At 44.9% G+C, this 27,324-nt stretch overlaps 1 protein-coding gene across 2 annotated transcripts; it reads right to left on the bottom strand.

Moving 5' to 3' along the window:
- Positions 1-11: 11 nt before the first annotated feature.
- On the bottom strand, positions 12-27,324 carry LOC105193032. 2 transcript variants are annotated; one of them, XM_026139030.2, is made up of 7 exons: positions 24,958-27,324; positions 19,990-20,030; positions 12,711-12,931; positions 6,803-6,871; positions 4,394-4,640; positions 3,161-3,329; positions 12-3,045 (listed from the first exon to the last, which is right to left on the bottom strand). In XM_026139030.2, the coding sequence occupies exons 2-7, from the start codon at positions 20,000-20,002 to the stop codon at positions 2,502-2,504; spliced, it is 1,263 nt and encodes a 420-aa protein (XP_025994815.1). In that variant the 5' UTR covers positions 20,003-20,030; positions 24,958-27,324; the 3' UTR covers positions 12-2,501. The 2 variants fall into 2 exon arrangements, with proteins under 2 accessions (XP_025994815.1, XP_011155654.1); XM_011157352.3 differs by lacking the exon at positions 6,803-6,871 and having other exon boundaries at positions 24,958-27,268.

Below are 27,324 nucleotides of genomic sequence, written 5' to 3'. Positions count from 1 at the left end.
AGGTAAACACGTCATTTTGACTAGTGTATTTAATGATATCATACAGAATAAGTTTACATTACGAGTATTATTTAATCGATAACTTGTATAATTTTACGCGACGGTCTCCGTGGGTCTGCGCCGGCAATACTCGAGAAGCTACATGATAAATCCGTAATTATTTTTTTACGTCATTGTTAAACTGCGATTTAAACGAAATGTCTTCATGTTCTTTGGTTTAAATCGCGGTCTAATTGATTTCTTAATCTTCTCCTCTTTCCTGCGATTATAACTCTAAGAGAGATCATTTTCTGAAGTTTGCGGACCAACGAGACCGTCCAGGCGCAATTATTATTGTACAGAGCTATTATTCTAATTATCAGATCTCTGTATGAGCATTCTGCGCAGCCAAGCCAAAATATTTCGCGGCAAATGTCTAAAAATCATCTTTGACATTCGATAAGGTGTACGCAAATTTAGATTTCACCTTGCCTCTTTTCTGAACTACAGACAATTTGACACACGGAATGCTCATAGAATTCTTCACGTCGTCTAAATCTAAAATAAATATTTCAGGTGAATGCCTACACGAGTAACGGGCCTCTTCCTTTCAGGAAGTGTTCCACACTCATCTTAAGATCTAATAATCTCCGTGTATGGCAAATAAAAGGGAAGTTTGGGCGTTAGCGTATTAGCTTCCGCTCGTAAGACAGCCAGTGTAAGTACAGGGGTGCATGCCACACAGGTTTCCCGCGTTTCCCTTCACGTACGGTTTGTCGGGCCGATTTATGTATGCGGTGGATTCTGTCTTTTTTTTTTTTTCTTTTTCCCAAAGAGAGAACCATAAATGAAAGGAAGCGCGCGAGAAACGGGATCCCTTCCGCGCTTCTTGCAAGATCGAGACGTCACCCCGAAATAGCCCGCGAGCATGCGATCGACAGGCGTGAGGGAGCAAAACGAGCAAATCGTTCGGCATTAAAGCACTAGAATTTTATAGTGCATTAATTAGTCCGCGATGAGGAACGAGATACAAAGGTTTACAACGTTGTAAATGCAAAGGGGTAGAGAAGAGGGAGGGGAGGGGGGTTGGAGGAGGTCCTACCGGTCGCTCGGTAACATCGCTATTTAATTCTCTTTTTTTTTTACGCGAGCGACGTATCGTCGTATTTTACAAGGTATACACACGGCGTGTCCACGTATGACACCCTCAACCGAACCGTTTATGGCTTTACTGCGCCGCCACCGCGGCTTCTTACGTGTACATCTCCATCCGCGTGCTTTACAGCCGTTCGTTTATTAGGCTTTCATTTAATTGCCCGATCTTCTCCGCGCCGCGTGTAACGGCATCGCGCGGCTATTTCGCGCCGGGCTCTAAAGTGCGAACTACAATGGAGACGCGAACGCGCATAATTGCCTGTTCGAACGTTCTCTTCCGAGCGGGCTGCCAAAGACCGCGTTTCGAGATTCTGCCGACTATTCAAGCTAAGCTAGATTGAAACATTTCCAAGACTTTTCCTTCGCGCCAACGGTTATTACGTGGGCGACGGATTTACGTCTCGACTTCCAAAGGTGAAATGTACAAGTGTCGAATTTTATTGCGTGACGCGATTGGCCTGGAAGTGCTGAAGTTTCTTGCGTTGTTACGTTAGTTATGGTAATTACCGCGCGGGAAGAACTGGTAACGTTAATTGATATTTCGCCAGCGCGATTCGCGATCGACCATTCAAGATAAATCAGTGAAAGTATTGGAAACTTCTCCCGGATTTCCAAGCACTTCTTTTTCTTTCCGTCGAACTTAACTAGCCGTACGCAATTACCGAGTTAAGCGAAATCTCTAGATTCTCGAAGCAGCTAACGGTCGTGTACCGATCGCCGGCGAGAAACGGCGGTCGAGATTAGCAACGCGGAAGGAATGAAAATAATTTAATTATAAGTTAACTTACACGAGGATTACATGTACTTCACTACATTATGATCGACACTACGTTTTTTTCCGAATCTAATATTACATATGGCGCTATCTTTTTATTTCACTTCACAGAACAGCCACGTTCTATCTGTTTCTCTCTCTCTCTTTTACTCTCGAAGGAGGAATAAGAAGCTTCAAAAATCATCTGCTTCCAAGCTCTTTTCTGTCAAACTTCTTAATCCGTATTTTAAGTTAAACGTCTAGGATAATTGCTACTCTCACTGTATTCTCAAGGGCTCGTCAGGCGCAAAGAAATTACTTTCAAGTACACGTGTCGCGATAGTGATACTCAAATCTGCCGTTGCTCAATTTTTATCGAATGCGTTTTACATCGTACGGTTTTCCTTTGCACCCGTTAATACTAAAATACACACGTACCTATATGGTCGATGGTGTATGCTCACACTGTATAACGTTCGCCCTAGCAAGGAGTGTCGCAATTCATCCTTGGTGAATCCTGATATAGTTCGTACTTTGCATAACGTAAATCGACGTGTATTTCTTCCGACATCAGCTTTTGGGCGCACGACGTCCTCAGATGAGATTGACATCTTTAGATTTCCTTGCTAACGATGATGCCGCACGGTTGGACCACGCCGATGTTGGGCAATCGCGGCCTTCTGGACGCGGATTTGTTCTCGTCCTTCTTGAGCAGCTCCTCTATCGAGTAGGGATTCTTCTTCTTTTGCGGCTGCGGCGGCTGATTGTTCGTCGCCGCTCCCTCGTTCATCGTCATCGTCGTGCCTGGACTCGTGTTCTTCGCCTCGTAGATCCTATGGGACGCCGGGGAATCCCGCTTCGTAGTATCAACGATCGATACCGGGCTCTCGCGTGGATTGTCCGAGTGAGTGGCGTGCGAATTGGGCGTACCGTGCCTGACGAACGCGCTTCGATCGCTGCCGATTTTCTGGCTGAGCTCCAGGATAATCGGCGTGCTCCGAAAGGACTTGTAGTGGTCTTGTGACTCGACCAGATTCTCGTCCAGGTCGCTCTTGTCCAGCGAATCGTCGCTGCCGGCCGTCGAGCTCGAGCTGGATTTTAGCTCCAGCTGATTCTGCGCGCCGTTTTGCTCCGACAAACGTTCGGCGTCTAAAGATCTGCAAAAAAAATAAATAAAACTGTAAATTAATTACATGGGCGTAATGTTTATAAAATATAAACATTATAAATTTATTTTGTATCGTTAAATCAATTTCGTCGGAGTGAACTTACGCGAAGGATTGCATGCCATGTTGCAAGTGCAAGGTCGTCGCTTGATAGAGGGACGAGTAGAAGCTCTGATTCCATGACGGTGTACCGGTATTGCCAGTGTTCGTGGAAATGTGCAATGGTCCTAGGGCACCCGGATAGAACAGTTGATAATCCGTTCTCATGAGTGCATCTGAGAGAGAACAATTACAGCTTGTTATTGTTACAGTTTCCATGTCGCTTCACAGCCGCTTAAAAAGATATCTTTATTCGTTACTAAAAAATAAGCTTATATAGAAATTTTATAATTTATTTCGTCGAAATTATCATCATATATTTTTACTATAATTTCTGTCCGTTTACTACTGTTGCGTTTTTTTGAATATGTTATTAAGAAATTGTTCTTATGAACAGACATTATGATTCCTTCTATTTATTAGGATTTTCTTTGTGTCATTTTAAAATAATATTTTAATGGCACAGAGATGAACTCTTTCCTAGATATTAGAAAGAGAACTGTCACTCGAAGGCGAAATAATTTGAGAGCGAAAGAGAGAGATGAAGACAAAAGAGTTTTGGACGATTGTTTCGTAATTAGCTTCTTAAAGCCGGTAAATTGAGCACCACCATCCACAGCGGCACAAATTGCCAGGTCAATTTTCCGTTTCGACAGCACGGTGTTGCGTGTCTGTTACTCTGCACGGCTCTGCGTGGCTTTTGCTGACGAGTCAATGGTGCATCCAGATGCGCGACCGCTCACTTAGCGGCTAAAGTAGCGGTTGAAGATGATTGGTTCTTACCTTTGGATCCAGCCAATCATCTTCAATTGCCATTTAGACGCTCAGTGAGCCATCGCTCATCTGGATGCACCCACTCACGGCAATCTCGAGAGATCTGCCCCCTTCGCCCCTTCTCACCCTCCCGCCCGTTTGTCACGATCGTTTTCGCTATTCTTCTCCGCCGATTTCGTACATTTATCGTCTTTCTTCTGGAAATGACCGTAAAAAAAAAAGATCCGTCGCCGTAGAGCGGCGATACCACGCTAAGAACAGGTGTTTAAAGCGTTATTAGTCTGTAATGGTGCATTCGCAACAACGGAGCTTCGGTCTACGTATAATGACTCACGAAGCTTCGCAATAAAAATATACGTCCGTCTTTTTTTCTTCAGTTTAGTGACCCACAAATCCGCAAACATCAACATCGCTATCTGACAACGAAAGATTCTCTCTGATCTCTACGATATCCTTGATTTTTTACCTCTAGCCCCAGCGTTCGATGGCATTTGCGACGTATATCCGGCGGATGCGCCGCTCTCCATGGCAGGGATATCGGTATGAAGCCCGCCACCTCTGAGAATACGATTGACTGATGACACGGAAGGTAAGCTCTGGGGATCGCAGGCTCCCTGTCGCGCGAGCTGCTCGCGGATCTCCCAAGCGAACATCGTCGGCTGCTCTTGCTTCATCCGTAAAATCTTTTTCACCACCGTCGGCGTAGCTACTTGCTGCAACATATATAGAAAACAAATTAAATATATTTAAACAGCATGAGGATAGATATAGTGCTTATTCCACTTATCACATGCATTATTTTCTATCGAATCAGATTCTTTAATCAATTTAAAATTATTTTTTTCCGGCGAGACATATCGTCATTTACCGTAACTTTTAAAATTTCAACATTTTTAACGCGTAGTTGAACTTTAAAATATTTTTGTCTTAAAGTAAATTCTAAAATCACTTGTAAGAAATGCAGCTTCATAATTTATTTATCTTCGCGAAATTTAATTCGCGGAAAGTTCTTTTCCCTTAAAAATTGTTCATAAATTGATCAAAAAATCTGAAAAACAAACGCTAGAAGTGAAGCACATCTCATGTAAATTATATACTACAAAAAGAAAAAAATTGGAAATTCTCTAAAACATCTGGTTGATTCCAATCTTATACTTTAAAACACAAACTGTACGTTATTTGACACTTTTGTATTTTACTCTTTATTGTAAGAATTTTTATCAATTTTAGACACATATGTTCATCTTCCGTAAGGATGTTTGTCGGTGCCAGGATGCCGTTGTTAATTATTTTATTTTTGTTTTTTGTTTTTTTTTTAAACCGAACCGCGTGCGTTATCTCATCGACAAATTAACACGAAAGCGGTCACACCATCGGGCCGCACACGCATATGTCGTTCACAGGTGAAGAGCACGACGGGGTCGTCAATCAGATAGCGAGGTGAGCCCGTCCGGTGCTATGGGCAAAGGTACTACCCACTTTAGCCCCCGTTCGCCAAAGAAACGGGTTGTCCGGCCGGTTGGTACCGTCCACCACGTTGGTGCCGTTGCCTGCCGCGAGGCCCACCATCGGGCTCGCTTCTCCCAAAAGCGGGGCTCCCAGTGGTGCTCAATCTGGCCGCGCGGCCAATTTGACTTGCTAATGAGCGGTAATGGCACGCGGATAATTTTATGCTAACGCGATGGAAATGTTATTCCGGCCGTACAGATTTCGAGATCACCGATCTCTTTGGGGGCGATGGCAGGCGCGGCGGCGCGAGCGAGACACACTCGAAGTTCTCGCTCGAGAAAAGATGATCTTCACGGGTCTTCCGTGCCCGAGCGAGTACTCGCACGGGGGGTTCGTACGCGCGATACTATACGTACGTGTATACGTATCGCCGAGCGGAACGGTATCACCGAACCTGTCGATTACCGACACCGATCTCATTTCGCGAGAAGATCGATGCCTCGGCGTTCCGCGCGTCGGTGTAATCTGTGCTCGGTCCGGTCGCGTGGATACCGATACGATCTCTCTCGACAAATTGTTTCGAGAAGAGGAGCAGAGAATAAATACCGCGTTGCATCGGACCACGAACGATATGATCGGCATAAAGACAAACGGTTTGAACGATTGCCGATTGATGTAGGGCCTCGGTAGGGCTAAAACGAATTATAGGCCTTGAATTATAGGGTCGCCGTAAATTCTGTTGCGTGATTGCTTATCCCAATCGATTTCTTCTCAAGAAAAATGTCATTCGTAAGTCGTTGAGAGTACGCTTCTATCGCGAGCGAGACAAGCTCGAGGGCCAATCAACAGCAGGAAGTATCCTTTCCTTATTTCGAGTTTAGGTAGGGTAACTGTCCCAATTACTGCCGCTTTTGTCAATTGTAGTATTAAAATGAAAAATATGAGAACGTCAGGGTAACTTCTGTATATAAGCTGCATTTATCGAAACAACTCAATTTGTTAAGCATTATTTGCTATGTTTAAGATGAATAAACGGTACTAATAAAAACTTCATACTGTCTACCGTTAAAAAAAATTTCAAGAAACAAAATATTTATTTTCTTATATTTGAAGAAAAAACTTTGAGAAAGAGATGAGATATTTGGCCACTCATGAGTGGGTCAATCAAAATGAATACAAAGAATACAAGAGCTAAGCACTTGTATTTCCTTTACTATCCTTCTACACTTGTGTATCACAAAAATAATCACTGAATCTTTTACACTCCCTACAAAAAGGGAGGGAGTAATCATTTTAGATTGTAACATCGCTGCGTTACTCGCAACATTGATTCAGTTCACAATAGTTTTATCAATATTAACAGTAAAAAAAATTGAAATCACAATACTAATACAACATAAAGGCATATAACAGAGTGGCAAATTACCTCCATTTCTTCTATTTTTTCTGACTTCTGCTGCGTAAATCTTCGCGCGGCGTAAATACCGGAGTTACCCTATGTATTAAAAATGTTTGAATGTTAAATTAGGACTATCATATAAACATAAGGGTAAATGCGTGTCAGAGTAAGTAGGGAGACAATGTCAGGTACATGCGGCAATAATTAGGGGGGAGGCAGTATTCAAGACATTAATTGATAGAACTGGCAACAATAAGGCAATAATTCATACCTTATATTTTTATCACATTTAAATATACATTTTTAATATATATAAATATTTAAATTCTTTTTATTATATCAAAATAATTAATCGATTTTCGAGTTTGTTGCTTTTATTTTGTGCATGTCACAGTTTTTACTTAAATAATAATAACAAAGAATATTTATTATTCATTAAGAGAAACTATAAAATAAGCATATCAAAGGCCAGCATGCGTTTAAAGCTGCAGGTAATTGGGACCGTTACCCTAGTAACGGTCAGTGAGAGATTACGAAAATTGCCAAGACACGAAGTTAATACGAGAAGTATGCAAGATGTCATTATCCGGAATCCTCGCAGGTGAAAGCACCACTGGCGGGAACGTTTAGGGGCTAGTGCCTCCGGGGGTAAGCGAAGAGTCGGAGAGAGCCGCCTAATAGTTTGAGGGGGTTAGGACAAGCATCGCGTGCTCCCGGGAGCATCTCAGATTCTAATCTGACACTTCCGTCGTCGTCGTTGCCACAATTACCCCTGCTCCGACAATATATACGGTGCGTCCTAATGCGGACCCTCGCGTCGCCGTTCGGGCACATCGAGGCGCGGACACGCACGTGAGCATACGTTGTACCTACGTGCGCATGTGGGATACGCGCGTGTGTATATCGGTGTGTGTATATCGGTGTGCCACGTCGGAGGAAATTGGCTGGACAGAATGGACATCTGGCACTAAACGTTAGATAACCCGCATACACCCGGCCCGTGTATATACGAACAGGTTCACCAACTCGGTAATTATCGCGCGTAAGTTGCGCGCCTCGCTACATGCGTCCCCGAATACCCTGAGTGCTCGTGAATGATAAGGGCGACGACGACCGTCGACACCTTCCGCCCCATTTTTTTTTTTTTTTACCACCGTTGCCACCTGGACGCCTCCGGTGTAGTCAGAAATGAGAGACGATTGATTTGTCGTAAGAAAGGTGAAATACAGAAAACGGGATAGCATAAAAAATGCAAAGGATAAACTATCTGAAAAATTAATTGACTGAAATGTGTAGATTACGAGTTTAGTTCGTAAAAAGTGTATTCTTCGAGCTTTGCTTTAGAAAAGTTGGAAAACGAAAGGCTCTTCGAAGGAAAGGGATTAAGAATTTCTTTTTGAATAAAGAGGTCCCTCTATTGATTTTATAAAATTTTGTAAAACTTTCTACTTCATTTTTCAAATCTCTGATAAACTTTTTGCATCAACGTCATTTGCATGCATGTCTATTTGCAGTTTCTAGGTAAAGTAAATTTTCTGAACGCCGTCGACCGAGAGTTCTCGTTCGAAGCGCGATTCGTTTCTATTTGTCGCGGTGTTTCAAGCGCTGTTAAATCATGCATCAAGAAAATAAATACATGTCCATGCGCGGGGGGATAGTCAGATACGCGGAGACTACGAGCGAGATCTTAATTGCCAGATAAACGGGGGGGAAAACGTCCGATCGCCGAGCGTAAACGGCGAGAAAATGAATGTCCCGCGGGCCGTGACAATAATCATTTTTAGATGAGGGGTGCGGAGAGGGGGCGGAATTCCCTCAACGGTTTTCGAGAAACCCGCGAGATCGCTATCGAGTCCGGGGGTAAAGAGGGCTAAAGCGTCGAGGGTACTCTGTCGTGGTGTAATTCAGCGGTTGTACGAGAGAAACAGAATTTGGACGCGCTGCGCGTGGAGAACGAGGCGAATCGCGGCGATTTTTTTCCCGCAACGTTTCACTTTATTATCCGCGGCCCCTGTGCATTTTTCATGAGACAATTTTCTCTGTCGTGTCTCCGATCTATTATCCGACGCATATCACGTTGACGCGCACGCGTGCATACGACACTCTTGTCGAAAGAGAGAGAGAGAAAGAGGGAGAGAGAAGGGTAACCGAGAAAGTACCTAGGGACATGCCTCGAAAACGTTACGTACCATACCCAAGTACACGTGTAGATTCTCGCCGATAGTTGATCGATTAATTTCGCTAGATCGCACGCTAAATTGCATCGCACGATGAGGTGACGCAGAGACCGTGTCCATGCAGCACGTCATAGAAAAAGCATTGTAAAATCTTGCTGCGATGTTTCAGCAATGGTAAAATGTACGCTTCAGAAATGTTGATAAGCAATATTGCAGCAACATTGCGGAAACATATGTAATATTGTATTAACGTTACTGCAACATTACATGTCAATATTTCTGAGCCAGACGTTTTATCGTTGCTGCAATATTGCTGAAACATTGTAGCAATATTTTACAACGTTTGCTACTCTGTGCTGAACGGGCGAGAGCGCTCGTTCAGCGCTGGAATAAATCTTTCGCTTCCGAGAATGCGAATTTAATTAAACACGGCTATCAGGTCTTACTGCAAACATGCGTAGTCGCCCGCAGGGCGAAGTTGATACAGAACACCTGAGAGCGCGGCATGAGAGAGTTTACACCAAATTCGCGGGCGGGAAGATCATCTGTGACCGAGGGGCAGCATCTCGTGGGATACGTGCGCGCCCGGAGGAGAGGGCGCGGAAAGTCGTAATAACAGACTTAAAAAATGGAGAGTGCAACGTTATCTCGACCGGGGCACCGTTCATCTTTCGTTACTCAGCAGGAAAATCGGAGCGTTCTCCATCGATGGAAATCGACGTGAGGGGAGGACGGTTAAATGCCGGTTCTCTCGAGAGCCCGAGACGAGTTAATACTGCCAGGCAATCAAAGGGTTTACCTAGTAGCCATTATTTAATTATCGGCGTAATTTTAAATCGCAGTAAAAGCCACTTACAGACAGGGATAGTGACGAGCCGGCGAGTCGGCGTGTTATCTAACGATCTCCTGGAGGAGAGGAGATCCTTTGTGCGCACGACGGTGGGCGGGCAAGGATACGATGCGCGTGCAAGGCGAACGATTCGATCCTTCGTGAATACTCGCTTCGCGAGGGGCGAAGGGGGGGAAGAGAGGGAGGGAGGATGGAATGAAGGGACGTCGTACGTCTTCCTAATTTCTCGCCCAAATTACCCGTAGGTTGCCGTTTACTTGTCGCAAAGAGGAAAAGAAAGAGCGGGGAATTCTGTCGGGCGATCGCGTAGACCGCGGTTAAAAAAGACTTCAGGACTAAGCCGTATTAAGCGCGCAACCATTATTTCGCCACGGGACTATTTTGACATACGTGAAATAAAACGAACGCCGGTAATGGCGGATGATGACTGTCGTTTACATGCACGCGTAATCGGCCCCCTTCCCCGTGAGCCACAGCCGGAATTTAAATGTCCTCTTCAGGGTGTTCTAAGGGCTACCTCTCTCTTTCTCCCTCTCTTATCCGTTCCGTTCCGTTCTCCGTCATCGGCGTTCACCAAACTCCAGCTAGCAACTTGAGGAAGGTCGACGCACGCCTCGACACGGCGTTATTAAAATAAATTCATTAAGCACAGAGTAACAGTCGGCGCATCGTAAGAAATTCCCAGTGCATACACGCACCGTGCAATTATATTGTCATTAGCGGCGTGTGTGCGGCGATATCGCGAGCGTCGGTGCAGCTTCGCGATGCGCGCCCGGGGGGCGAAATGGCGTACCTGAGCGATCAGACATGAGCACGTCATGAGGTAAAAAACTGCGTCTCGTCGTTAAACCTCACGACGAGCGCGATTACGATCGAGCGACGGAAACGTCCACGCGCGTCCCACGATTCCGCGAGATCGATTTCGATTTGCGGTGAAATTTCTGGTGAAAAAAACAACAGTTACTTTCCCCTCCTCCCTTTCAATATTGATTAACGAAAGTTTGATTAATTTATGGAGCAATGTCTGGGGAGAGTGCAAATCAGCAAGAAAACCGTGCAAGGCACGTGAAATTATGCAGATACGCGCGCTGCAAGGTGTTTGGATAATTGCACGCACGGTCAAAACGCAGCCCCTTACTTAAAATCACATCAGGAATACCTGACTCTGTACACGCAGGGGGAGGACTGACTCTCATCACAGAGCCACCGCCCGCTAACGCACACCGATGCTCGTGATCGCTCGTTTTCACGTGTTTTTGCGAAGCTACCGACATTAATCTCTTCCTGAATCGCATTCTTACCGCGCATTTTATGCCGAACACCTGACTCTTTATTCTCAAATGACTTTTATTTCAATATTGATTAAATTTTCTTCAAGAAAAAATTCGCATGTTCATTAAACAATGTCTTAGAATTTCTCTCTCTTAAATATATTTTTTAAGACTTCTGTTATGTAAGTATTAAAGTATTTTACAGTAAGTTACCAAAAGGTTAAGAATTATTGAGGAATTTCGTATTTTATTCTAATATTTTTACATAAAATATAAAATATTCTTATTTTTATCGGAAAATAATTGAAACAGAAAATGGTAATATTTACTTAAAGGACGTATATATAATAAATTATTAAAAATAAATTTTTTTACTTTCTATGACTTCTTTACTATTTTCTATTATAGATAAATTATTTATTTTTTGTATACTATTTGCTACTAATTGTCTTTTTATTCTTTATTTTAATCGTCCATTCAAACTTAAATAAAGAATTGTATAAAGAGATTTAAAAAAAAATTATATTTTATTAATATATTGTTACGCCCGATATTGCGGAGTTTGGATGGTTGTCATCTGTTGATGGGTGACGACATTCATGTTATTGTTTTTCTTGACTTTTTAAAAAAGTGTCACGTTAATTAAAAAGCCAACGTTTTTCTAAAACTTGCCTATTTATTTTTTTTGTGTACGAGTGTAAATTGAGAGCGCGAGTGTGCTGGAGCAGAATGACCCTACGGGACGTAATATATTTAAAGTATGAATAAAATTATTTTTTGAAATATTAAACATTTGGAGCACTGCTATAACTTTTCTTATATTTTTATGTTACAGATTTACAGGATCTGAGAGGAGGAGACTTGGGAGAGGCATCTGGCCCCGGCGGAGCAACCATAGGATAAATATTTCCTATTTATATAAAATTAATAGTCTTTTTTAATTCAATTTTATCTCAATAAACTAAAATATTAAAAAATATTTAAAGAAACAAGAATCGTACACAATTGTATAGAAATTGAATTTTGTAAAGATAATTTTCGCATATGTGTGTGTGTGATTAAATTACTGAATATCTAATTAAAAGTTAAATTTTAAAAGTTTGATGTGCCTGTCAGAATTAACTTTTAAAATATTGATTATTTTGAGGGCAGTTTTAATTTTTAAATCTTGTGTTTGTGTGTTACAGTAATCACCGCAGCTTCGTGGCTGATTAACTCCGCTCGTTGCGCATCGTGTCGGTGAGTCAGAAATCAATTTTCTTATTATATTTTAGTGCTTTGCCAATGTCCTTCGCAGTATGAAATAAAGTAGTTTTGATAAAAATTTTAATAAATGTTTCTGGAAAATCCTGGAATTTTCAAGGAATAAATTTATAAATTTTAAATCAAGACACCCTGTTGTAACACAAAATACTTGTGTCAAATAATATTTTTTAGATACGTCTTTTAAAAAAATATTTTTGTTAAATTTATTTCAATTTCCTTTTCGCACTGATTTTTATAATTTTTTGTATGTAATAAGAACAATCAGAGTCGATGATCGATGTAAACCTTTATAAAATCACCATTAAGAAGGTACGCGATTGCACGTTGTAATGATACTTCTGTAAAAATCGCGAGCTCCGATCAGGTCTTACCTTCGTCTTGCTTCCGCCGATGCTGCCGGGTCGGATGCTTCCCGTCTCGTAGAATCTCGTGAGTATCTTGGAGACGCAACCGTGGGACACGAGTAGCTGTCGAGAAATATCGCACGGCCTGACGCCGACCATGGCGAGCTGCACGATTCTCTGGCGCACGCAGTCCGGCAACGGTCTGCCGTTCACAAAGACGCCGCCTAATTGATTCACCCCGGCTTGTCCTGGAACAGAGAGAAAGAGAGAGAGAGAGTAGTCAGTCAGTCAGTCGCGTTTATTGTGTTAATAGGGCGACGTAACGATGCGCCAGCGATAAGCCCGGCCTGATTCGAGATTTCGCGTCGATGGAACGGCAAAAGGTGTTTATCGATTCGAGCGGAGGACAGTCGGAAATCTGCTAATAATGCGCTCGCGCGCGGTCGTCCGAGAAGATCGGTGGCAGGTGCATTCTCTGACGTGCGGTCCTGGCTGGCCCTCTAATGACATTGTTACGACGAATATCACGGAAAGAGCCTTCCCCCTTGCCTTTCCGTCCGGCAAAGACGTGTCATTATTTTCGGTAATATTAGAAAGATCGTGTAGCGCTCGCAACGAAATTCCGAAGGTCGCTCGCAATTAACGCGTAAGGATCAGGTGACTGGTTCGTTGCTTTTATGCGCAGATATTAAATGTTCATGAAATTGAGCGCCACGACTATTGTTTCGGCGCCTGTGGCAGAACGTCTTCCACGAAATGCTAAATTTATTTCGGGTGTGTAGAGCTATAAATTACTTCCTGTTTATGCACATTTGTTATTTCGTTCCTCCCGCCTCTCCGGTCCATCCGAAGCTTACTCAGATTCTAATTAGATGTTACTTTATTACGAAACAACTTTCTGTTCAATAAAATTTAACGATTTTAAAACGTCGTACGTTAAATCTCGTAGTCTCGGGACTGATGAATATTAACATAATTCGGAGGTTCACGATGAAGTTTAGACCTATCGATGAAGCGTAAAAGTTAATTGGGATGAAGCGTTAAGGCGAGGACGATGCCTCGCTAGTGGTCGTTTTAGAAACCGTTTTGCTTTTTTTCCTGTCTCCTTAATATCCGCATAAAACGTGTAATCGCGTAATTTTCATATTTAGCAGCGCGCGAATGTGAGAACGCACAATGTGCTGCAGACTTTAAATCACGACGGACGACAAGTTATTTACGCATTGCATGCGCGACACGTCGTATAAGCGAGGCAGCACACTTGTCGAAAAATTTTATAAAACCGATATTATTCCCCCGCAGTGGTGTCGTAAAACCGTAATGACCGGCTCGTCGCGCGCGAATAAAAACGCCAATTGATCACCGATTTTATGCTCCGCCGTCGAAAATGAGCGCTTAAACGATTCGCGGCCCCGACGCGCGCGAATAAGGCGTCGAATAAAATCTGAGTTATATACGGCAGTTTCCGTTTGTCTTTTCTCGTTACGCGCGAAAACGCAAAGTTGCACACGCGGGTTAGAAGAGACCCGTGGAACGGGCTCACCATTGTATCGAAACCGCATCATAAATCCTCGATCGGCTTAATCGACGCGCGAAGAATGTCCTTAATTTTCGAATGTCGTCCCGGTGCTGTTCGATCGGCGAGTTAAAGGCATAATTATTACACGCAGCTCGGAATCTCATGGGAATCTCTGCCGTTTAATATTCAGCTCGCTATTCCGTCGAGTTCCCGTCGCAAGTCTCCTCCCGTATCGACGACTTTCGGCACAGTGAAATTCGGATCGAGAGAAAACAAAAACCTCTCACATTTCTTAATTAGTCTGCCGTTACGTCAAGGAATAGCCGATATATTTTCGTAATTACGATTAAATTTTAATAAACATAACTCTATCACGACAAGTTGGGAATCTTTAAAATCGTTGTAATACAAATAAAATATAAAGTATAGGGGGACTTAAAGGGGCTCCGGTTCCGCGTCGATGCACCGGTGGAGATAATAGGATCGTCGACTATATATATAAGTTTAACGAGTAATAACTTGCCGCGTAATGGGAATAATCGGTTTTATTCCCCGGCGATTATTATCGACGTAACTGGAACCGAGAGAGAAAGAGAAAGAGAAAAAGAAGGAGAAGGAGGAGGAGGAGGAGGAGGAGAAGGAAAGGGCCTCACACAGAAGCAGCGTTACTAACGACGGGCCTCTCTCCCTCGTGAAAGAAAATGTAAAAGGGCGAAAAAGACCGAAAGCATAAATGCCATGGGCGACTTATATAAATCGAGCCACGCGCCTTCACGTAGACGCGTCCGGATGCACGTACGAGCCGCGCGTACCAGGTCGGCCGCTAATTATTATCCGCGCCGGCTAATTATGTCATTACCACGATCACTAACGCCGACAGACCTCCGAACCAGCTCGAGAGAAATAACGATCTCTCTCTCACTCTTTTTCCCCCTTCCCCCCCAAGGAGCGACCGCGCGTATTCGGGCCAAAGAAAAGGTTTTCGTCAATCTTTTCCACCGGCATTTACTCTCAGATTCCGCGAATCCGAGCTTTATTTGGCGTTTTACGGGCTAATTGACGGGGACGATCGCGAATCACTGCCGTCACTCTCGCGTTTCCCCGAAGGGAGCCTCCACGCTCCGGGAAGCAAATGATCAGCGCGATTACGCTCGCGACGTCGCGTCGCGAGTCTTTTTTTCTACCGTACCGAGATTTTATATCTCAGATAGTTCCTAATGATTTTACTTCCTAATAGGTTATACACGTAAGTAGGATTTTTAAATTGGGAGATAGGAATCGTCTTCCAATTAATGCGCCCATTAGCTTCTTGTTCGTGTAAGCGCAGTCTGCGAAAGAGTCATTACGTGTCCCCGACCGAAATTACGAGGCGCTCCTACAATTTCATGACGCGAGGAAGAAAGAGAGAAAGAGCGAGAACGGATGTGACGCTCGCAGCGGCGAGCTTGCACGAAGTGGGAATTGCTGATAATGGCCATCGCTCGAAGGCGTGACGGATTGTCCTTATTGGATAATTTAAGGGTCTTACGATTGGTGACAGCGACACACAGCCGACCGCGGGTAAGACTCATTTTCGGAGAAATTACTTTTCGGGGAGATTACTTCCCGGGAATGCGCGTTTCGCGTGCTGGCATGTGTGCCTCATTCATTAACGGACATGCTCGCACTCGATACGTGCAGGACGATGCCGCGACGCGTTTTCTCTTATCGATCAAATGAAATAAATAATCGAAGACCGAATCTAGCGTCGGCAATGGATAAATCCTTCAATTTTGAACTTTATTCTTAGGCATACCGCTAAATTAATGTTTGCTTAACCAGTTTTATGTAATTGATTAATTATTTATCCCTTAATGTGCCCTTCATTCGTTCTGCCGGGCGCACCAATCTGCGACGCGATTGCACACCATGAAAATTACACACGCTACGCATTTCGGACAACGGGAGACGCGACGGACACAGCGGGCCAAATTATTATTACGGCAAAAACCGGTCGAAATGGCGTCTTTATCTAACTGCAAATCTACCGGTGGATCCGCGAAATAATGGAACCGCCGGTACTGGACGATGGGCGCATCATAAATAGCACGGAACCACTCGTTTACGTGAGACAAAAAGCGCACGCACGGAAATCGGAATACCGGAAACGCGCGAATTGCAAAGGGACCAAAGAGGCAAACGGGATGGAATTGGTAAAAAAAAGCCGCTCGGAAATGTGTTATGAACTGCTACGTGAACGTAATCGCCGTGGAAATAACTGTTGTCTCTGATAACGGCATGTGATGCTAATAAAGACGCGTTTGAACTAATTAAAGTTGCGACTAATTAAAGTTGCGATAAACCGCGCGCGCTTTTTGTAATCGCACGTCGGATGTGCAGATCTAGTTTATTAAATACATAGATGCTACATTACATGAGCAGCTTTTCCGGCGTGCTTAGCACTTTATTCCGTGCGTTTTTTATCCACGGAATAACCATTGGATTTTTTTAAATTGTTCTGTTTTTCTTTTAATTAATGCCGTGAAGGTTACAGTTTATTTAACGTTTACAAACGTTACAAACGTTTTTTACAATTTCAGAGTCTAAATTTATATTTTTTAAAAATATCGGAATGCTGCAGTGCAAATATATTTAATATTTGTTTCTTCAATGCTAATTAATTTATTTGAAATTCAACATATTTAGAATACAGTTAAAATTACAGTTAAGATCCATTGAATCTTTAGTCTGTGTGGATTTCGCCAATATAAATTTAAAAAAATTTTATATTAAATAAAATTGATGATTATGTACATAATTCTCCATAAATTTGTTGTAGTAAAAAATTAATATTTTTAAAAGTTAACGCTAATCATACACGACACAAATTTCATTGCAATTAAATTATTTTATGTAATTAACTCTCAAGGAAAAAATTAGTTTTTCAAATATTATTGTAGTATTATTATTTTACAGAGAAATTGAGAAAATTAAGAATTTATATGAAAGGTATTTAAAACTTATTTTCACGAGTTATTTTAAAAATATTTATTATTCTTTTCAGAAAAATAAAGATACAATAGTAATACCAAATTTATTTCACATGCCGGTCCTCTTTTCTCTTTCTCTATTTTTTCTCCTTTTTTTTATTTTTCTTGTTTCCGTTACGCGAAAAAAATGTACAGATGTTTTTGAACGGTCGAAATTAATTTACAGAGTAAGTATATATATTACAATTTTACGGGATACAGATTACAATTTTATGGGATATCAGTAGTTTTAATCTCCTCTTATGGGCCCGCTTATATCTTTTCAATAGAGTGCAAATTGTCAAATTACGAGCACAAGGTTCTTTCATGAGTGCGTAAAAGAAAAAGAATATCTTTCGAGATATAATACCGGCTTAACTTAGAATTAGCCGGCTAATGCGATCGCCAACAACGATCGCTATCGCACTGGCCATTTAGGCCCTAACCAAACTCTACACCTGCCTACCTGTAATCACGATCCGCGCCCATGTTAACAGATTTTTTTTCTCTCCGACGAGAGCGAGACGCACGTCGCAACGGGAATCGCGATTCGCCGATTCGGAGTCCGATTCCGAATCGGCACGCATCGGTCACCGTTCAACTCGCTCGCGCCTATCGGCTCATCGTCTGTCTTGAGAGAACACACACGCGAGAGATAGCCTTAAGTGGAATTGTATCAAGATGGTTAACTACAGCGGCTGTTATTAAGCATTTATCGCTTCAATGATTATCCGCGACTTGGTTGTTGCTGATAATTAAGAGGTAACATATGTAATATGAACCCTCTGATATAATTAAGAGGTAACATTGAATCTACCAAAGTGCGCATTATGATCTCGATAATACCATTATGAATCTAATGTAGTTTTTTGTAGATCATTGTTCGATATTGTAATGCTCTTTAAAATTATCTGCACACTGAGAGAAATATTTGGTGAGATAGATCAAACGTTTAATTAAATGATGACCATACCAATTTTATAATTGCTAAACGTGTAGCTGTTTTGTCCAAAACAATATCTTTAACCAAACAATTGTTTTTATACCGTAACCAAATGATTCGTCAAATGTAACTATGTTTTTGGTACCAGCAACTGCAAAATTCATTTGATCACTATTAAACTAAACATTTTGTTGATATTTCTCTCAGTGCATAATTGTGCTTGGCAAAATGGTTACCGAAAGATTTTATTGAAGTATCTAAATATTTAGCTGGATACAGATTTAAAAATAATTTTATTGGATCATCAAAATAATTGTAACGGACGTTCAAACATAATGAACAATGCTGCAAAACAATTGTGACATCCTAGCAATTCAGTTTGATAGTCCAACGTAATTATTTTGATGGCCTGACAAAATTATTTTCAGCTCTGTATCCAACTGAATATTTAGATACTTTAGTGAAACCGCTCTTTCCGTATAGGCATGTTGAAAGTCTTCTACGATTTCGCTGCATTTTATTGACGCGAAATCGTAAAAGTAGTGATCTAGGAAAGCCATTAAGGACTGTCAACGAAGCTTTACGCATTCAGTTAACAAGATTATGCATTGGCGAAATTAATCAATATTAATAATTCCGATCCACGGAAGACCGCGCGCCGGAGAACACTTTCTCTAATTTCGGAGACTTCTCGCTGCGGTGCCTCGCCGGAAGAAGAGCGGAAGATTGATCGCTCGATCGGGATCCGAGCAGAATTCTCTGCACGGGCATCGGGCCAGCGTAGCGAGGAGGGAAACAGAAAAGGAGAGACGGTAGATTATAATTATACTCGTTTAATAATAGGCCTATAGATGTCGGCGTTCGATCCACGGTATAAAATTCTTCGTTAATTACTGTCAAACTGCCTTTCAAAGCGTAATTTAGCCTTGAGCCAGCCCAGGAGAGAAGGTAGACTCTCTTCAGCGGCGAAAGAGGAGGGGGAGGGGGAGGGGGGGACAAAATTTTTATTTTTATCGTCGATTTCGATCTGTGATCTCGCCGACGCGACGGTAGCTGACCCCGTCCCGGAGAAACCATAACTACGTGTTACATTCCCTCTCGCATAAATCAGGAAGCGAAGCCGACCGAATCGGTGAGATTGGCTATTTAGCAAACTAGCTGCTGTTTGCGACGAGCCGGCGGCGCGACGTCTTTTTCGGCTATGCATTAGCATACGCTACGCGCATATTGGATTTTTAACGACATAATCCTTTTAACGGCTTTCTCAAAATTCTCCACAAAACTGAAATGCGCTACAATCAATATCGTCTAATCGCAAGTGTATCATCGCAAGTGTATCCATCACTAATATTACGAGAAGCTTGATTTCATTACAATTCAAACGCAATTATACGCACGTTCCAGGGACTTTAATTTTAACGGCAGATTCTTTAATTGGACTCGATTTTTCCTTGGCGCAAATATCGTGACATCAATAATCTTCGAATAATAAGCTATTAAAGAAAAAGAATGTTTCGCAAATTAAATTTTCAGAGGACAAATAGACGACAAATTATTCAGGAAGAAAAAGTAGACTTTTCACTTAATAGAATCTCCATTTGACGTTTAATCAAAGCACTATGTGACGTAAAAAATTGGAAAGTTGCAATAAATCACCCTCGACATTTTCGCCGAGAAAAGATCGACTCCAAATTGGTCGGGGAGGCAGGAACTGGTATAAGGAATTAAAATCGCTAAGCTGTGGGACATTCCGTAAACGGAGCGCGTGTTCCAGTTGAGGAAAGAATGAGACCTGAATCTCCCGAGGAGGTCTGAGAAGAGCAAATGTCTACTCACCAGTGTGCGGCATGGCGACGAGCAGCGATCACGTGCCGTATCTGAAACAGAAAGCAAGTACGCGGTCTTTAAGACTTAACGGCAAACTGCAAAACGTCGTACGGTGTGTACTACGTGAAACGTAGTGCGCATCGCCCCGTATTAGATCCTTCGGAGTGGCGTATCGCGGGCACCTCCGTGCGCGCCTTGTGTGTGCGTGTTCCTACCGCCGTATTATATAGAGTATAGCGGGAGTATAGCCTTCGCCGTTAATGAATTTAAATGTATTCAAAGGGCGCGCTTGACGCTTGACATGGCAACCCTTAAATATGCAACCGTACCGATAAGGCAAAGCGCGGCAAAATATTGCCGCCGGTAGCCGCAAACCGTGACTCTCATTCCCGAAGAGATCGCGACGGGATCGCGGCGATGGCGACGGCGACGACGACGACGACGACGACGGCGACGGCGACGGCGACGGCGACGGCAGCGGGACCGTTCTCCCAGCGCCGACAACTTCATTTTCATATTTCAGTTTTTAAGCTAATTGCATAAATTACGTCGCGTCGCGCACGAAATTCGGGTTCGTCGCCCGATAGATGGAATTCGCGTCCTTTAATACCTGTCATTCAAGCTTGATATTCGGCCGATCTTTTTATCTCCGCGTCTAACGAGGGAGTAGAGCGCGCTCCGTCTTAATGGCCGTCGCGGCGCGACGGTAAGAAGTCGCGATTTGAGAACTCGCGGTGGACAGAAGAAGGAGCGAGCGGAAAACTACGTGGAATGCGTGCGTAGCGTGGCGGGTGGCGTGTACTTTGTGATGCAAATTAATGCACGATTACCGAAACACCCCTCGCCCGCCCTTGCGCGACCACCGGCGACTCCTTACCCTCGTAGTTACCCTTGCTTCCCTTCGCGCAGGTGTGTGTACGTGTGTGCGTGTGCGTGCGTGCGTGTGTGTGTGTGTGTGTGTGTGTGCGCGCGTGCGTGTGTGTGTGTGTGTGTGTGTGTGTGTGTGTGTGTGTGTGTGTGTGTGTGTGTGTGTGTGTGTGTGTGTGTCGAAGGGGGCCGCAGCGGAGACGTGTTTCGCGGTATATACGTGTAATAAGTACGATCCGCCTCCACCCCCGTGACTCGATGCTTACCCCGGCATTAGGCCTGGTTACACGCTCGCCCCCCTCTCCCCCTTCAGACTCTAATCTGATGTAACTATTACATACGTTACGCGGTATCCGTATAGTCGAAACGGCCGCGCGCCCCGCGCGGACTCTCGACGAAAACTCATTTCTTCATGCTCAACCATCATCCGCCGTGTCCTCGTAACGATATACTCCACTTTCCAGCTACGACCGCTAATTTATACCTACCTTCGATCGAGAGAACGCCGTTCTTTCTTCGTGCCCGAAAAGACGTGCCCGGTAAAATAATTTCTCCAACTACCCTCCGTCTTCCCATTAATTCTCTCCGTGTACATACATACGTGCCCCCTTTTTTTTTCTTTCCGTAAACGTAAAACGAGTACGTAAAGATCCGGCCGCGCGAAGCGACGAGCCATCGGCCTCTGCGAAAAAAGCGGATTGCACGTGTGTCGCAGCTCGAAGGGGCTACTAAATTCCACCGCGCAGCGATTTCAAGGTGTCAAGTTTTACTCGTTAAAGGTATACGGTCTACGATCGCGCCGCTGTCGGCTCGATCCTCGACGACGACCAACGAGCGGCGAAGAATGCATGAGCTTTTTGTCACGAGGCGGGATTACTTTCGGCCCGCTGAACGGCGAGGTGCACCTCGCTCGCCGCCGCCGCTCCGCAATCTCGTTGGTCCGCGTCCCGCGGGGATGAAGCCTCTCTCCGTAATGAGGATTGAGCGATTATTATAAATCAAACGAACCGGGGGCCCACGGTGAACCGGAGCGTCGCGTTTCTCGCGTGCCACGTGTTTTGCCGATGTTACTCTCGCGAACACGTGTTCTGCCCCTTTTGCCTTCTTCCCTTTCTTTCCTTCTTTGCTCTCCTCGCCACCGTAAACGCATGCAAACGTTGCGAATGCGCGAAAATTGCATTCTCGCGACGCGCGTAATTTTTCTTCTCGCATCAACGACGAAATAAAATGGAAATACGGGTAGATTTATGAAAACGATGTAGTTCACGCGCTTCGTTCAACATTTCTTACGTTCTTATCAAGCCGTTATTACTATTGTGAACGATCGAGCGTCAGGAAACCTTTTTCATTCCTCTTTAAAAAGTATGTCATATTAAATATATTTGTTTTTGTCGTAACCATCATTAATAAAACAATCTCTTTCTTACAGTTTGTTTTCTCTTGCAACTAAAAATAAATCTGGGGAGCTGGGGATAATGTATTTTATTAATATTGAAAAAAAAAAAATAAAAGCGTGTTACCCAAAGCCTGATGCAAAAAATATAAAATCGATCATTCCCAGATCGATTCCCAGATCAGAGATTTCCGGCAGCGAAGCGAGCAGCCCGTGTCGCTTTGAGAACCGCAGCCAGCTGTGGTAAATCGCCGGTAAGGTCACGCTTTTACGTGTAAGCCCTAAGCAAAATCTAGTTTTTGTTTATTCATTAGGCTACCCCGCGCTTTAAGTGGTACGTGAAGGAAGGCCTCCGCCGCAGCGGCGACGTCGGGGAAACGAAACGGGGGAAGGGGGAGGGGGGGAATCGCGCGAGGAGGGTGGACCGACCGACCGCGCCGTATCACCGATACGCCACCAGCCATAAAAATCTGAATATATTAGGCCTACATGCGCACGACATCTCGCTCGGATCGTGAACACGTTACCCGCGATAATCTACGCTCGTTTCCAGCACACTTTGCACGTTTATGCGTACACCAGAGGCGACTACCGTGCGAACGAACGGGTTACCTTTCGTCGTCGTCGTCGTCGTCGCTGTCGTCCCGGCGCTTCTTTCCTCTCGCGCCACCGGTCCCGGAATCGAATTATCCTGTATCAATGTTATCGCGACGCTGTCGGTTTGGCGATGGAAAATAAAAAAAATTCAGCGAGTAGGAACGCTGCTCGATTCGCAGCGTCAAGTTATGTTCAATTTGACTTTCTTTTAATCATTCTTATAGGTCGTCATTGTTCTCATGCAATGTCGTTAATTTAACTGAAACAATCGAGTCAAATAATTAAGGTGAAAAAAATATTAAATTAGAATCCAAATTAGATTATTAGTTGTCAGGTGTATACGTTAATTTTAAAGGCACTTGTTACTAAAACTAAGCAATTCAATCACGGAAATAAGTTGATTAGGTAAAGTTGTTTTTTTCTTAACTACGTGCTTTGGAGCTAAAGTAATAAATTTTACAATTACTTTAATATTTTACAGCGACCGATGATAGTGAAAAAAGTTAGGAAGTCGAGCTGCCTATATTTCTCCAACAATCTCATTTAATAAATTATACATGTATAATCAGGAGAGTGTTGATTTTCGAGCTTTACGTGCGCTTTATCTGCCACAACGTTCAAGGTTAACATTGACGTACTGCGCTCGAGCAACGTTTCATTTCATCTTTCGTAAATCGCGTCCTACGCGAATTATCTCGTTCGTCGATGCGCGCCGACGGACGGACGGGGCACGCTGACTGTGAAATTCAAGATTTTTCGAGCTTCCGCTCGTCGAAAGCGGATAAGCTTTCGAGAGCGCGGTAAGAAAAATCGGCGAGAAACGCGGGTGGCAGAGAGAGAGAGAGAGAGAGAGAGAGAAAGAGACCGTGAGGGGGGACGGACGGGAGGGCGGGTAATTAGAATAATTCGGGCCGCTGTGGTTCACGCCATCCGGACGAATTTGCATTTTAAATGAAGCGATGGCGTGCCAAGGGCCCCACCGTGCAGGCGGAGAGAAGAGGAGAGAGAGAAGGCGAACGGGAGAGAGAACGAGTGCGGTAGAACTTTGTGCTTTATAAGGAACTTTAATATTTATCGCTTATATCCCGAGACCGAATAAGTATATGTATATATCCGCCTTTTCCTTCCTCGCGACCGCCGCCGCAGTCACGGGGTTCGCTCATGCTCTGCATGCTCAAGTACAGCCCCCCGCGACTTCCTTCTCGGTTCTCTCTTTCGCGTCTCGCGGCCCCCACCGTGCCGTCAGATCATTATCGCGTAATTAGCGCCGCTGATTTTCGTGTTTCGTCATCGCGCACGCACGCACACGCGACGATGATTTCAGCTTTAATCTGTTCGCGACACTTTGCGAGGATCCTGTCGTCGATTCCGTCGGGACGATAAAGCCGCTGCCAGTTTTCTTATTTCCATTTTCTTTTTTATTACATTTCGAGTAGCCACGGATACGAGATAATCTGTCGTCGCTGATAAGTATCGCGATTTTTTGATGCGAGATATTCAGGAGAACACGCTGGCACACATGCGAACGCAGAAATACTTCCGAGAATGTTATATTTAGGTCAGATTTTACTATCATCAGCGCTTCAATGAAAAATAATCTCCGTTGTATAAGAATAATATATCTTTTTCATTGATATGCTAAAATTGCAACAACTATCGCGCTAGATTTTATACAACGAGATGCTACAGTTGAAGAAAGTTTAAAGTCACTATAGACACTCCGAGAAAACAAAAAGATAGTTCAAAGAGGTAGAAATAGTCCAACGTTCTCATAAATCATTAATCGCCGTGCAGCAGCCGGCCGTACGACGTTCGTCGCGGATGCGAGCGTACATTACAGCGAGGGGTGAGTTTTTCTCGATACGCAAATACGAACGGCGTATCGAGACGTTTGTGAATGGCGACGTCGAGCCACCGTCGGTCGTTACGACGTAAGGCGACATGGTAACCGAGCGAATAATGAGACGCGATGCGGATCGGTCTAATTAGGAGGGCAAGAAACCCGGCGGATAATTTATTTATCCAACCGGGGCGTGCACGGCCACAATTACACGCGGAAACGTCCATCACGACGCGTCCAGCAGCGAGAGGAAAAGGGGAGCGCGGCTCCTCGTACGTACCTGTTGATTTTTTTTATGGTATCGGCCCGCGGTATACTCCTCAGCTTCCGAATGGCATTCGATCTCCACGGGGACCTCCCTCCTAATTAGTTTCGTGTCGAATGTGCGTCCCACGTTCTTGCCGGCTCTCGTCTCGCTTCAATTCGTCGACACCACTGTACGTCACGTTGCGCCTCGAAGACCTGGCGAAACGTCGTCGTCCTGACGAGCGTCGCGCGTTCGTCTCACGCAGAATATGACTCCGCTTTCGCGGCGATGATGAGACTGAGACGTGGATGCGACACGAAAGTCGGAAAGACAGGTAGGAAGATAGACAGAGAGGGAGCGAGGGTGAGAGATTGATTGTACACCTACGAGAACACGTCGAAGATTTTTCTTAACAACCGATAATCCGCTCTGTGTCCTAGCGCTTCCCCTATTTTTATTCCGCTCCAATAGTCGCGCAACGTGCGAACGGCTGTCCTTGATGATAATCGCGAGGTGGATGCTGTTCCTCTACTTAGAGAACACTCGCATTCCTTGGCTCCTTTAAAGGTCCGACCAATCATCAAGATCACGGCTTGACCATTTCGTCAGCAAGATCGCACTCGTAACTGATCGCACAGAGGCAGTATCCCAATGTTAAGTCTTATCGGTCGGCCTCCGAGGGTCAGCTCAAATGTCCTCGTCGAGGAAACTCGTTCCCACTTCCACTTACAAGTCGGACCCAACACTAGTAACTACGCGCTCAACTTCCGATCTCTTCGGGAAAAGCCGTGACCGTCGGAAGTCGCAGTCCCGCGGCCGCGATTCCTCGACTGTTTCCTCCTTTTCTCGGCAGGCCGGCGCTCATCACCTCGCACCTCCGTGGCGCGGAGCACGTGCAGTTACTCCTGGTAGCCGGCGGAGTGGCAAGTCCGCGCGACGCGAGGGCAAACTCGCGGTGGAGACCGCAAACTGCGGTCGGCCGCTCGGCGAACGCGCTCGAGGAGAACAGGACGAGGCGGAGGCGGGAGGGAGAGAACACAAGCGGCACAGGTACCGACGAGCAGAACGCGCGCGGCAAGGGCGCGAGAGCGCGGCGAAAGATACATACGCGCGCGCGCGCGCGCTCGCGAAAGAGACCGAACGAAAGAGATAAAGGGAGAAAGACGCGGTGCGCGAAGAGGAAACGAGGGAGAGAGAGAGAGAGAGAGAGAGAAAGAGAAGCGGTCAGGACAGGATGATGTGGACCACGCGGAGGACACGGCGTGTCTGAAGTGGGCTCGGCCCGCAAACGGGGGTTACGGGCTTTGCTTTCGGTCAGGTCCCCCGTACCCTCTGCCACCGCCCGTGTCTACTCCTGACTCGGTCGTACGCGTCGTGTGTGTACGCCGGAGTGAGGAAGAGAGAGAGAGTGCATGAGAATGAGCAGCAGACCGAGAGGGACGAAACGAGAATGAGAAGGGGGGAAGAGAAGGTGACGCGGTAGCGTGTCGTCGCGTGCTGGATGTTGTATCGGGCAGGCCCGCGTGGCCCGTGGCTCGTGGCCCGTGGCCCGGGTTGTGCCCACGGCGAAACGCGGCCCGTGGCCCCCGCCGGGAGACAGAGACCAAGAGAGAAAGAGGGAGAAAGGCCACGAGATTGACTGGAGGGGTTGACTCGGCCAAGGAGAGCGAAAGAGAGAGAAAGCCCGGGGGTGGGCGGGCAGAACGCGTTCTCCCTCGTGTACTATGCTACTTTGCCTTGCCTCCACGTCGAAGCTCCTCCGAAGGGCTCCTACTCCTTCCTCCTTCTCTCTCTTCCCCTCCGCTTTTCTCTCGCTCCCCCGCGCGCTCTTGTGCGCGCGCACGCACGCACGCTCGTGCGCGAGGGTAGTGAGGAGAGTCGCTCTTTCTCCCGGAGGTTGGTTCCGTGACGTCCCCCCACCCCCCTCTGCCGCGTACCGTAGATGTAATTAAAGGGTTTCCACGCGGGGCCCGTAGGACCGCACGAGATCCTGGAACTATGGTCAAGCGATACCTTTTCGAAGAGTGTATCGATTTACGCGTTAAAAACGCTCATGAGAAGAAATTGATCGGGCGCCTTTCCAGAAGATTGCGCGTTCCGTCCAACGTATTTCTTTATTCCAGCACACCTCGCCGTCGCTCGTTCCTTTTTCGAATCAGTCGTACACTTTCGACACAATCGTTGTTACATACGATTCGCGCGAGCTTTTTAAAGCCTTTATGCGTGACAATTACGTCTTTACAACACGCCGCGTGTTATGTCGAAAGTTTTTCAACACTGAAACTTTTCTCGTGACACGCACGCGAGTGCAAACACGATTGCTCCCTGTGCTTCGCACAGCTAGCCTTGATGCACCAAGTTTCAACTAAATAATTTATAAATGAAAAGATCTAGCTTGAA

This window comes from Solenopsis invicta, chromosome 3, assembly GCF_016802725.1.
Source record: "Solenopsis invicta isolate M01_SB chromosome 3, UNIL_Sinv_3.0, whole genome shotgun sequence".
Lineage (NCBI taxonomy): Eukaryota > Metazoa > Arthropoda > Insecta > Hymenoptera > Formicidae > Solenopsis > Solenopsis invicta.
Note: the sequence above shows the minus strand (reverse complement) of the source record. Positions and strands in the feature narration are given on the sequence as shown.